The sequence below is a fragment of the Thermobia domestica genome, chromosome 14 (assembly GCF_964235325.1).
Source record: "Thermobia domestica chromosome 14, izTheDome1.hap1.1, whole genome shotgun sequence".
NCBI lineage: Eukaryota > Metazoa > Arthropoda > Insecta > Zygentoma > Lepismatidae > Thermobia > Thermobia domestica.
Window position 1 is genome coordinate 129,383,623 of NC_137467.1, and position 14,541 is coordinate 129,398,163.

At 36.5% G+C, this 14,541-nt stretch overlaps 1 protein-coding gene across 3 annotated transcripts in view; it reads right to left on the reverse strand.

Moving 5' to 3' along the window:
• The window catches only part of Gyc88E (Guanylyl cyclase at 88E), a 227,035-nt gene that overhangs the window by 32,114 nt on the left and 180,380 nt on the right, over positions 1-14,541 (reverse strand). For all 3 annotated transcript variants that reach the window (XM_081738809.1, XM_081738808.1, XM_081738807.1), the window contains 2 exons: positions 13,014-13,121; positions 10,263-10,382 (listed from right to left, as the gene is read on the reverse strand). In XM_081738809.1, the coding sequence (XP_081594935.1) occupies positions 10,263-10,382; positions 13,014-13,121 (228 nt within the window). The remainder of the gene's footprint in view (positions 1-10,262; positions 10,383-13,013; positions 13,122-14,541) is intronic.

Below are 14,541 nucleotides of genomic sequence, written 5' to 3' on the forward strand. Positions count from 1 at the left end.
AACATATGGATAGTGATTGTTTTATTGCTTAAAATAACGCATTTGTGTTAAGTTTTTATAATGGTTGTTGTTTTAGTTTGCTTCTATAACATTACAACAATAGTTTTTGGTTGTTTTAATTACAACAAGCTCCAGTTCCATTATTTTAAGTAGTGCTGCCAATTTAAATAAATTGCTAAATATTATTCTAAATATAGTGCAAACAACTAAGCTGCAAAATATTTTAATAACTCCTAATTTGCTTTATGGTGCAAGAATGGTTTCAAAAGACGTTTTTCATAGTCTTTGGGCTATTTATAATGTTAATGTCAAAGTTTTCGTTCCAGCAATACATGTAAATGCAAATTGTAACTGAAATTAAATGTAACTGATAACGCTAGTTGTTCACCTAACCCTTAGGCCTGATGTACACAAAACCATGCACCATGCTTAATTAAAAGTTCTAACATCATTTCACTTGTTTTAGTTTGACCACCGACCACCTCAAACTCGATCCATACCATATAGCTATATGCAAGGACTGACAATTAGTAATACACATTGTGTTGATTTTTGGATTGATTTGGTTTAGTTTAACGTTCCATGATTATACTAGGGCGTCTTATGAAGACGTGGAGTTAATGGTTACAATGGAAACCGAACCATTTCGGTCGTTCAACTGTACCCCCACCGGAAATCGAATTCGGAACCACGCGAACCGAAGTCAAGCGTGCTAGCCGCTAGACCAAATGGAGGTCCTCACATTGTGTTGATTTAAATCATTGAGTCAGTGTTGCCAGATTCGAAGATCAAAAAGTAGCGTATCTGTGCTCCAAAAGTAGCGGATTTGAACTATTTGTAGGTCAAATAGGCCTATACAGTAGAAATGAATTATTTGGCAACTAATGATTGGTACTAATTGAATAATTTTTAACATCGGCTGGAAAATGTGCTGGGCATATTGCAAGAAATTATGATCGATGAACAAAAACAATTCTAGACAGAATACCACGAGACAAAAACAGCCTATGAAACGTCCTTATAAAGAAGGTTTGACGAAATCAAGAACAACTGGGGAGTAACCTGAAAAAGAATTGCTCAAGATAGATAGTTGTGGAGAAGACTTGGAAAGACCTTCATCCAGCAGTGGATTGACAATGGTTGATTATGATTATGGCTATAATTTTATTATATCTCGACCTCAGAGTAATAATTTCGTTATTTTACTAGAGAACCGAAAAACCAGTTCCTTAAGTAAGATCTATAGTACTGTTTTCAAACAATACTAAGTAGTTACAAAGTAATAGGATGCTTTTAGACTTACATTATTACACCACTAGAAAGAACATAGTCTATTAAAAATGTAGCCTTAACTCAATTTCGACCTATATATATATATATATATATATATATATATATATATATATATATATATATATATATATATATATATATATATATATATATATATATAACTTTTACTAGGTAAGGTAGGGTAAAAATAGATCCAAAATTAAACGAAATTCGTACAGCGAAAAACAAATTTGATCCTTCATATTGCAGCAAAACTACGAAAATTAATACAAAGGAAAACTAGAAAGTTAAGAATCACTTATATGCCGGGACAGAAAAAAGATACATATATCTCGAATTACCTATATACTTACATAATATGTATGTCCATGTTTTGCAAGTAATTTTTAAGCAATATAAAATTTCAGCGTAATCAAGGCATGATTAGTTTTCTTGAATAAAGATCACATGCACCACTGAGAGAAATGAAATGAAATCTTTAAGTTTTACGTCCCATGATTTTGCCGGTTAGGTTAAAGGAGACGGTGATGATGAGTAATGAATGAAATGGTGGAATGAAGAAAGTGGGAGGAAACGGGAAATCCCCAAGGAAACACACGCACACGGTGTTTGTCCACCACAAAGTTCACTTGGCGGGGATTGGGATCGAACCCGAGACCCCAAGCACCAGAGGAGAACGCTCTACCACTGAGCCACCGCGGCCATATGCACCGCTGAGAACTCAGGAATAAGCTTAATCTACGTTACGGCACTGGATATATGCTTATAAAATACATTACCCCCTTATAAACTTGTATAAGAAACAGAATGTACTTAAAGTGAGACGCGAACTATACGAAACATAAGACTGAATCTAATTTGTTTGGTGATCGAACCCGAAACCACATAGCAAAGATGAGTGCCGTAGCTCCCACCATAAGGTTAAGGAAGTGCCTGTTTTAAAGCGTCAATTAAACACTGAGATTTGAAACGGTAATAAAACAATTGATCAATTTGAAACAAAATATATGGTAGTAATAATTTACTCTATTTGTTAAGATAATGAACGTTATATTCTGTTTTTAAAATGACAATCAAAGCGGAGTGTTTTGGATAATAACTGAGAAATTGTAAAATTTCAATTTCGGTACGATTAAATACATCTGGAGTATAGTGCTGGAGTTAGAGTTTAATTGTATAGGCAGTACTGAGGCTATTTGAGACAAAGTTTCTTGCTGAAAGTGAAATATGTGTTACTATTAGGGTTTTATCCCAGGTATGTTATACCCACTGAAGATTGAACCCGGAACACACGCATGGAAAGCATTAGCGCTAGCAAATTAGCTACAAAGAAGTACATCATACCATAATTCTGTCAAGAATGAAGGCAACATGTAAGAACCGGAAACGACAAACTCTACGATAATAATACTTTCACAATTTTAATTTCATACTATTTATTTCAAGACTTTCGAGACGAGACCCGAGACGAGACCGAGACTTGCCCTTCGAAACCGAGATCGAGATCGAGACAAGCATCTGTTGACCGAGACGGCGATTTTTGACACGAGACGAGATCGAGACCGCTACTTATCAACCGAGACGAGACCGAGACTGTACAAAGTCTCGTCTCGTCTCGTCTCGATACCATCCCTACACACAGAGAAAATTCTGTTGTACATGTTAGTATGTGATAATCGTCTTTTCGTTAGAGAACTTGCTCTCAGACGAATTTTGAACGCTAAAACGAAAGATCACGAATATATTCAGCTATTCAAAGTACCAAAACTTTGACGCTGATGATTCTGTTCATTGTGACCACGTCGAGAAAAGAGATGCAAATCAACATGTTCCTTTCTTATCAAATGAAACAAGTATGTATTGTGCAGTAATTATATGAATAAAAACGTTTCTTAGAAGTAGCAAGATTGCTCATAATCTTTTTTATCCTTGGAAAGTCCAGGCAAACGACAGATAAATATGACCCCCCCCCAAAAAAAAAAAAAAAAATCATCCGGCGCAGGTAGAAATCAATCACCTTTTTCCTGTTAATATTAAAACTGCGTGTTTTACTTTTTCCATCTTTCGATGATGGTTTGCCTTATTACGTAGTTATACAATTTTCATTCAATAGTTATGAAAGTATTTATTGTTTCTTCAAAGTATTTACTATATTTGTATTGTATTTGTACTTGTATTTGTATTTGTATTTGTACTGTATTTGTATTTACTGTACTGTATTTTACTGTGTTTGTATCATTGTGTGTAGCCAGCCTGATTGCTTAGGGCGGGCAATGATGAATACTGAGGGGGCAATGGCTGGGACCTCAAGAAACACAAAAACTCTTTCTCTCTATTATATATATATATATATATATATATATATATATATATATATATATATATATATATATATGTGTGTGTGTGTGTGTGTGTGTGTATATATATATAGTTTTTGTTCCTTGAGGCGCTTGTCGTTGTCAATATCTATGTTCATTTATATATTTATTTATTATTTATGGAATCTATGAGAGAGTTGAAACACTTTATTATGCTGATAAATATTACAGTACCAAATCCACGACTATCAAATATCATCATTAACATTTTTTTGTTAAAATGATGGTATATAATTCAATATATATTTTAATACAGTAAGCAGTACTAAAAGTAAAAAAAAATAATTTGTTTTAGGAACATTTATTAACTGTTATCTAAATTATAGTATTTTGGAACTACAATACTTTTATTACAAGTACATTATGGAATATTTTTATGTATAAAAATTAAGAAACAACCCTGACATAATTCAAATAAATATTTTTTTTTACAGTCCTCATGTAAGTAATTACATCAAAAGGAGTTTACGTGAGCACTTCGCAAATTCAATTACAAGCTGGTCTAGATCTAGTGCTTGCAGAATATCTTTGTTGTAAGCCAGGAGAACAAGGTCCGATTTTCTTTCATGTCTCATAGACAGACGTTGAGGTCAAAGGAGAGCTGTCATATGTGAGAAGCAGTTTTCGACCGTGGACGTAGAAGACGGAATAATTAGAGCAGCTTCTGTAAGCATCTTTAGGCCCGGGAAAGCCTCGCCATATTTTCTAATTTGTTTTGTGAGCTCTTCCAGAGATGATGTCTTGTTGATCAGTCGATTTGCTAGATCTATTTCCTGCTTCAAATTCTGAAGCACTTTGCAATGCAGGTCTTTGTACTTTACAACATCATACAGAGGTTTCAAATTTTCTTCACTTCTTTTCTCGCTCAGTAAGTGGTGAATGGTACCAATCACAGCTGTCCCTGTCTCACTGAGTTGAGTTGATTGAGTTGATTTTGAGTTTAACGTCCCGTTCAGCAGCGAGGCTATATGAGACGTGGACCTACTGATTAACGTGGAATCCGAACCACATGAGCTCCCGCCGGGAATCGAACCCGGGCCTCCCACGCCAAAGGCGCGTACGCTAACCGCTTAGCCACGGAGGAGCTCCCCTGTCTCACTGAATCTGCTCCGAATTTCTTCGACGGAGATATAGAGAACTTCGCAGAATAATCTTTTCAGCTCCTTCTCGTCTTCCTTTCCCTTCTCTAAATTTATGCCTTCCAAATCAACAACCGAATCAGCTAAGCGACTGGAGAGTGTGCATTTGCGTTTCAATGGTTTCTGAATCGAAGTGTTTAAGGCATATGCCTTCATTGCATCGTGAAGGATATTTTCAAATATTCCTTCGCCTTGCCGGCAAGACCTGAGCTGTTCCGTTACCGACCCTATTAACTTCACAGCTGCATTAATGTCCAAATCTCTTCTTTGTAGCATTGCGATTGTCGGTTTTAGATATCCAAGAATCCTGAACATGAGCTCAGTAAGGAAACAGAAAGTCTTAGTGAAGATCTGATGTAGTAAACCGGTAGCTTCAACCTTCATTGAGGCGTGTTCTTCACGGGAAGTTTGAATTGCCATCAGTGCACTTAATATGTGAAACCTGTCGTCACGAATTACAGTCACAGTGTCAAGATGTCCAGCCCAACGTTGTTCCAACAATCGCTTTAAGCTCCTTCCTGCGTAATCTGCTGCAACGCGTCCTTTTCTGGAAAAGTAATATAGTTGTTGACAAATATCAAAGAACTCTTTCAGTTCAGGAATTGTGTCAATGGCTCTACAAATAACTAAATGTAATTGGTGATTGAAACAGTGAACAAACAAAATGTTCCTCTTCAAATCCTCAGACAAAAGAGCTTGCACTCCATTTTTCTGTCCACTCATGACAGGTGCTCCATCGTAGCACTCTGCTATTATCGTGTCGGTTTTGAATTCTACTTTTCTTAAACAATCTAAAATGGCATTCTTAATGCTGGCAGCGTCTTATTCGTCCAACTTCAGTATAGCTACGCATCTTCTTGCACTTTAAAAATTCACAAGGTACCTAATTGCGACAGACAAATCTTCGGTTCGTTGCTTGTCTCTGGTTTCAACTGCAAGTAATGAACAAAATGTACTTTCGTTTGCTTCATTTACTATTTTCCTCTTAACAGATTCTGCCATGAAACGAATTATCTCATTCTGAATATCCGGACTAGTGTATGTTGCATTGGCAGGGATAGTTTTGACAATTTCTGCTAATGTCGGATCTTTAGGAATACTAAATTCAAACAAATTTGAAAACAAACCACTTGATTGTTTTCCGAGTTGGTCTCACCAAGAATCTCCCCTAAAAGGACAACTGATTCACAGCCAAGAATTGAATAACTTCCATCACACTTTTCACACAGTACCTATTATTCATAATTACATCACTACACACCTTCTTCACGACCGTTTCGCCCGAGTCCTCACGTTTCCGTTGCTCCAAGTAGAAGCCACAGCGTGCCTATGGGTTTCAGAATCGGCGTGACGAGAAAATCCCTTATTTTTCTCGGTTGCATGCTTCCAGTCTCTGAAACCATTCTGCACAAATGAGAGATCACTGTTTCTTGACGGATATTTCCGGCATAGGAAGCAAAAGGCAGCATCTAACATAACAGAATACTGGAGCCAATCCCACGTTTTGTACCATATTGGACGAAATCGTCGAATTCAACCAGAAATGCTGGAACCTGGAAAATTTGCAAGATGCGGCTGAGCGGGTTTTGTATCGCCAAGATCTGATACATGGTGGAAATCAACACCAATATGGTGGAAATCAGATGTTTGACGTTTAGTTTCTTCTTGACCTTCTACACATGTTGATACAGATGATCCTGCTTCTAAATTAGTTTCATTTTCGATAACTTTTGCACCAAAAAATGACTTGATAGATGCCTGCTTCATATTTATGGCGTATAATAGTCAGTAGAGTAATTGAAAACGTCTGGCGAGGTACATTTGCCTGTAGTTCATTTTCTACTGTTTTTGTTTCCTTCTGGAAATTCGCTAAGCACTCTGCTACTCATTATTGCGCGCAATTATAATGGTGTGTGACAAAATCTTTTTAAAATAATAGATTCGGTGTTCTGCCGCCGTCTTGATCTTTTTCTCTGAATGCATATAAGGAATTAACGTTCTCTTCATTCCGTATATTTGTAAACAAATCGTGAAACAAATGGTTAGGGGCCACTCAGAAAACACAAAGTGAGCAGATGCAAACTGCTATTTAGAAACATTTTAGAATCATTTATTTATTTTCGTAGGTGCTCCCCGCAAAGACTCAAATCACGTGAAAAACAGCATTGTTGCCGCTTTTACAATAAACAAAACTTCCGAATTTCCCATTAATTTTTTGTATCTGACTATTCTAGAGGCACATGTACGTTTTCTCCAGACATCACAGTTTCGGTACCAGTTTCATATTATGAGGCATGCGTTTTCCTTGCACTGTAAGGAATATGGACATGTTGCATGTTTTACACGTTAATTACAGGCACACGTGGGACATGTACTGTCAAGTCGGCAAAACAAATGTTTTTTTACCTGCAATGTTACACATGCACAAGCCAGGCACTCCCATTCATGTAACATAGACTGTTTTCGGGTCAATTTTCACATGGGTATTCTTTGGAAGGGCATCTTGTCCAACGTCCTGAATGCTTGTCGTGTTTGTGATTCTTCAAACTCTTGAAATGAGGAAAAGTAATACATGGGAGATTATTGAGTATATCTAGCAATAAGAATAACTGTTGTTTTTCGTAGAAATATACGCCACGCTCAATTTCATTTGTTAGTAGTAGTAAATGCGCGCTAAGTTCAATTTTATTTAGTAAATAAAATCACAAGATTTTCCTATTTGGGATTTGCTGAAACAATTTGAAACTTCTGGACAATGTCCTTTTTAGAGCGGATAAAATATTTTAGAGCGGGCAATGCCCGCTCTAGCCCCTCCCTGACTACGGGCCTGTGTGTAGAAAACAAAAGAAAACGTGCAATGTCCTTTTTCTTCTTTTTTTTATCGAAAGGATAATGTCTTCTGTAATCTGACTCCAGTAAACTTCTTTTGTATAAATCTCTTTCGATAGCACACTGTAATAAATGCTCGCATGGACAGGTCAATTCGATTTGTATGTTAAATTAGTGCTCATTAATATATTATATAATTATATTTTGGCGTTAGATATTACAATTGTTACAATGTCGCGTGGACGTCTTAACACTAGGATCGTACCTCTCCAACTAACTTATTGAACTAATTTTTCACACTCAGTGTATCCAACTACAATATAATACCACTAATTCAATTCTTTTCCCTTTTTTATGCATACAAAATAATTCAACTGATCTTTACAAAATATTAAACACTACAAACGGATATAATAATAAGACACTCTGTAAACATGTTAATGCATAGATTCGTACTAGAGACAACATAAATAAGTTCTAGATACATGTGTAGTTTATTGTATATAATACGGTATGAAACATTCTTCTATATTTTTGTATTTTACTCATTTTCAATTGAAATAACAATAACTATAGTAAATAAATAGTAAAACACAACGTTATGAATAATTATAGTTTAAAATGATATATAACATATGAGCATATCATATAAACATATTGAAGTCTATTATACCTAGGTAGTGTGTCGTATATCTATAGTCTTTGGATTAGTATTGCTTTTCTAGATGGTGATGCATAATCGGTGTGCCATGGAACTTTCGAGACAATGCAAAGTTGAAGGTGGAAAATAAACAAAAGTAATATAATTCAATGTAAATCTGAAAAAAAAAAATGAACAAGAAAAATATTCCAAGGGCCTGAATATTTTCCATTTATATTCAAGAATGGATATTAGTTATTAATGAGAATTTGCCGCAGTGCTGCCAACACGTACGGTAGTAAGCTGCAGGTACATTCAAGAAAGGAGACTGTGCCGTGACCAACAAAATGTAAAGAATCACTGTTCTAGGATAAATATATTACATTTCTGTGCTTCTTAATGTGTCATACAGCAATGGATAGTTGTAGGTAGTGGACACTGAAACTAAATACATCAGTGCAAATAGTATAGGATGTTCGCGGGGCTCACAAGAATCATCTTGTAGTTTATATAGTGCTTTTGGACAACGAGTCACGTATGCGAGTCCTTTGTAGTCACTCCAGTAGAAAAGATTCATCAGTGAAAGTCAAATCATGTGTTTTGAGCGGAATAATGGGGCGTATATCCCTACTTCAAAATATGGCAGTACGCAGGGGCGCGTCTAGTAGGTGCATCAGTGTCAAAAAATGCAACACTTTAAGATGTCTTATGAGCTACAGTATGCAGGGTGACGTGTACATATGAACAGGAAACGGACTACATCCACGAGGAGCAACAGCTGGTGAAAACGGAACTTGTCTGAAAGGACATTATTTGGATTGTTGCACGAAAACGAAAAACCACTGCATTCGCATGAAAACGGTCCTTCGATAATTGCGTAAGGTCAACATCTATGGCAGGGTTGCTATACCGAAGCCTTTCATGAAGAGCACAAATGCCGCAAAGAATGTTCAGTTGTCCCAGGAGCATTAAACCTGGACTTTTGTGACCTAAAACGTGTCATATTTTTGGATAAGTCCAGCTACATTGTCTTCTAAACAAAAGGGACTGTGTTCGTCTGGAAAAGTTCCTCTGATGCATACAACCCAGACTGCTTTGTACCCACAGTCAAACATGAAGGCAAATCCGTGATGTTTTGCCGTGCAATATCCTGAAAGACTTTTGGGCCATTAATTGATCTAGAGGGCCGTCACTGCCAAGGACTATAGGATCATAATTCTGGAGGACCATTTAGACCCTACGGTTGGAACACTCGGACAAAGTGCACTTTGTGCAGAACAATTGATTTTGTCACATTGTTGACATGACGCAAAGTAAGAATAAATCGGATAGGGTCAGGTTAGCTTAGGGTTAGGGAAATTTGGACCCATTTTGTTAACATTAATAGAGTGTAATTGCTCGTATTGCTATTTATTCTATCGGTTCCTATGAATATTCTGCATAAAGTGCACTCTTACTGAACACTCTTCCAGAAAGGTAGTAAAGTGTTTCAGGGAAATAACTGACCCATTCACACTGCTAAACTTGTCACAGAGTAGCTCGATGAGAATGAAAGTAAGGTTGAACATCTGCCATGGCCCGCTCAATCGACGGATCTCAACATTATTGAGCCTGTATTGTATTTGTTAAAGAATCGAGTGAGGAAACGTTTCCCTCCACCATGTGCATATGCTGAACTTGCCACCGTGCTTCAAGAAGAATGGCTGAAAATCCCTCTGCAAACGGCGCAGGACACCTATCAATTCTTCCCAAGTCGTGTTGGTGCTGAACTGACCATCAAAAGCGCCCCAACACTCTTCTAAATACAAATTATGGCTTCCTATCAAGGGTTTCAGTTTCAATGTCCACTATCTGTATGTTATCTTATACATAACTTGCAAAGGTTACAACTACCCTAAACAAAACGTTGGAGATTATAACCTTAACAAGTGTCTTCCGGTACTTACTTTTTATTAAACAAAATAAAATGACTCATTTACTTACCTTTGCCTTTGAGTTCAATTTGTGCTCTTTCCATCACATGATAAGAAGGCGGAAGAAGATCCCTTGTAGATTGAGAGATGTGGATTTTATTTGCCTCACTTGTCGACTCCATACGTGAAGCTACAATCATATTAAAGTAATGTATTTACGAATACGATTTTAAAAGTCAGTAACGAAGTGTAATATTATTATTAACTTACATTTCAGTCCTTACCAACCACAGCAAATAATACATAACACTTTACCGAAGTGTTTTTCTTTGTACATCATCACATCATTGTAAACGTTAAAGCGAACAGTGCTACTTACTGTTTACATATCAATTATTTCTGTTTTCACTTAGACAGATTAAAACTAAACATGTGTGTATTGTTGTAAAATATGTATCAGTTAAATATTTCCAAGATTCAACCAAGATCTTTAAAGGTAAGTCTTTATTTTAGGCAAGGCAGTGACAGGAACTGATTCATCTAACCCGGTTCCTAAGCAGTTTAGGAATCAGATTGAAGTTACTCGACATGATCGCGATGTAGTCACCAAGGGCGCCGATTTCTCTGTAAATTTGGGAGGGCCCATCCAGATGCAGAAGGAATATATGAGGATTTTGAGACAAATTGCATTCAAATTATACCAAATATCGTATATTCGTAAATACAAGGTGAGGGGGCCCACATGAACTTTGGGGGATCCGGGCCCCCTTGGCCCCTCAGGATCGGCACCCTTGAATGTCACGTCGTATTATCGTGGGGATAAAGGTGGAACAAAGCTTGCGGCACTTCTAACACCCTTCGCTCGCTGACGCTCGCTCAGCTATGTTTCGTAACGTAAGTAAATCACTTTTTTTTTTTAATCAATAAATGTTGAGTTGAGTTTAACGTCCCGCTCAGCAGCGAGGCTATATGAGACGTGGACCTACTGATTAACGTGGAATCCGAACCACATGAGCTCCCGCCGGGAATTTAATCAATAAAGTTGCGTGTGAAAAGTGGATTATATACCACCTAAACGGACAGCACTAAAGGCATAAACAGTTCCAGAGTAAATTAGGAACAGCAAGGAACCAGTGACAATCTGTGAATAATACTAACAGTGACAGGATATCACCGCCTTGCCCAAAGTAAAGAGTTACCTCTTTCAATGATATTGCACATACTCATCTCATGTTTTAACGGATGAAAAAGGGGGTAATAGCGGTCCGATCTTACCGATTGTCCGAAGTTTCGATAAATCTCCCGTGGCTAATACAACACAATTACGTTAAGAAAGAGAGCTATAGTGATCACAAGGAGTCCTGAAGCTTGACCTGGATCTACTAATTTCAGCATCCAATAGAACACGAAGGTGTGTTCCACTCGTCAACCCCCATCCATACAATTGTGCCAGTTTCGTCTTTCGCTCTTTATGGAAAACATCTGAGAGTACAGTGTTGTCGGATTGGCGCTAAGTTCCGTTTTGTTTATTTTGTTGTTGTTGTTGTTGTTTTTGTTGTTCTATATTTTTGCTATTATTATTGTTACAGTTTAAGACGAACACTAAAAATTATTTAAGTTACAGTTATCTTAGTGCTGCTTTCTTTTGTCGCTCGTTCGCCATGTCTTCTAAGTTTGCGACATTATTGGTGCACTTCTGCTATTTCACGTTTTCTCAGGCTTTACGAGTTGTGCGGTCACCATTATACAGTGTTGTGTTTTTAAATCAAGCACAATATCCGATCATGTCCACTATGATATAGAAAATTTAATTTTTAAAATTTAATCCTTAACTACTTTGGTGGTGAAAATAAGTTACAGCTTCACTTTGCTGGGCTCTGATTATTTCTTTGTTTCACGAATATTAAATTTTATCGTTCATCTTTTTTTTTTACATTCCAATGCTGAGCAATCTCTTTTTTCTTTGGTCCTTATGTTAGCAGTTTTAAGTAAGTCGTAATCTCACGTACTCCAACATATATTTGTAAAGTTGCATGTATATACTCAAACAAAATGTAATATATCATCCCTGTTTGAAGATGGGCTAGCCGCAGAAAGTAACGAATTCTCTAGGGCCAGTGGCATCTGTTATGTCGGTTTGAGAGCTCTATGTATAAAACATCAAATTTATAATTGCGGTGTGAATATATAAGTCAAGTTTATCTTTCACGACGTATAATCAAAATAGTATCTTTACTTTCTGGTGAGATGTATCAGACCCTAAGTAATTGATATTGCAAAAAGTCAGAGTACTTGGTTTCTATTAATAGAATGGTAGTTCACGACGAATCATGAGAATAGAGAAGATCTAATAACTATCTCTAAATTTTTAGAGGAGCAAAGAACGACTAGGATCTGTGAGACACCCCCAGAGTATTAAAAATTAAAATCAGAAGTTAAATCGATGTCAGTAAAACCAAGGGATGAGTGTATTCGAAGTTTCCCTTTTGTCTCTAAACAAACGAATCCTAGTTTCATGTAAGAAATATATTGTATCTCCCCTATTGAAATTTCAGTGGACGACAAAAAAATATAATGATTTCCTGCTAAATGGATCGTTTTTATCCTGTTCAGTATGTTAGCAAATTTTAATTTTACGTTAGATACGGAGGCTAGAGATATAAATTTCTTTTACAAAACGGTTTAATCAGACGTTCGTGTAGTTACTAAGACACTTTAAACCAATGGATAAGTGAGAAAATTTTTATAATATCGTAACTTTACCCGGATCAGACAGATCGAACAACAGATAAAAGCAAGTAAGTGCATAATGTTCTCTTACCTGTGTTAACAGTATCCCCAAATAAACAATATCGTGGCATTTTCAAGCCAACAACACCTGCTACGACAGTTCCTGAGTGAATCCCCACCCGAATTTGAAGAGGACTTCCTGAAATAATAGTAAAAATTATGATAAATTTATATCTAACATACGATTTATGGGGGTATGATAGCCCATCCGGAAAATACAATAAGAAGAGCAGTTTTTTCTGCAATTTTCGATAAAACTAAAGTGAGACATGAAACACCTAATAGACTTTTCATTTCCATAAAACTGCTGATTTACAGTCATCGTCAAAGCTTTGAGGTTTTGATTTTTTAGAATTTTATACATAAAAGACACTGAGTCCACACAAAACAATCTTTATTAGATTGGCTTCTTAAAATAAATAACTTTGTCCATATAAGAATACGAGAATTTATTATCTTGTTGACATCGAGACAAAGTTATTGAGGAAAGCTCTTGGTAATAAACAGATAACTAATGAACAGACAACTAACATCACGTTTGTAGTGTGTGTATGAACCCTTGTCAGAAGTTGTCTCTTTACTTCGACGAGCAATTTTGTATGGGCAATTCAATCGTGTAATAATATGAGCAAAATTTGATGTAAATCTGCAACATACTATCTTACTTTTTTCATTTGCGTGAACCAATGTTGAATAGTATGAAGAACACGCAAACACTATAGAATGAGGAAAAGAAACTGTTAACTAAGAGTCGAAGCACTTGCTCAAGTGGTCATTTTGGAAGAAATCACTCAACTATCGTGTGGAGCAGGCGTCGGAAAAGATAGCCATAAGTGATATAAATATTACAGAGAAAAGCACTGATCGTTCCAAAGGTACAACTTCTCTTAAGGACAAGTTCAATGGAAAAACAAACAAGCGGAATAAACATTAACCTCTCTAGAAGAAGAGATAGAAATTTGGAAGAGCCATTTTTAATCGGTATCAAATAGGACAGTGGCCCAGTACCTTCAGACCCATGATCTTAGGGATAGGATTACGGTAAAGAAACTATTCCTTCAAGCAGGAAATACTAACATACAAAAAACATACTCCTGAGCCCATAAAATAAAATAAGAACTGGAACGATGAACAAAGGAAGAGTGCACTCTAGACAGACAAATCTAAATTACAACTTTTCACCTTCCAATGACAGAAGTTTGTGCGTCATCTTCCCGAAGAGCGCTTTCAACTAAACCATGTAATACTGTAACCGTGTAATAATGGCAAGGCGCGGAGAAGGTAGGGTCACTGGAAATGCTTTACATAATACAAAGTTGTTAGTTCGAATTAATGGAATAATGGACAAAAACAGGCCCACAACATTTAAGTAAAACATGGTTTTGTATCAGAAATGGGGATTTTGGGCAATAATTTTGTATTACAACAGTGACGCTACCCAAACGTTCTTTCAAGCTATGCAGTAATTATCGGCAATGCAAAAAAGACACTTACATCTCCAACAAATAGAATTGTCGCCAGTCATCGAATTTGTTAGCTATTGAGCTCTTGTAAGATGA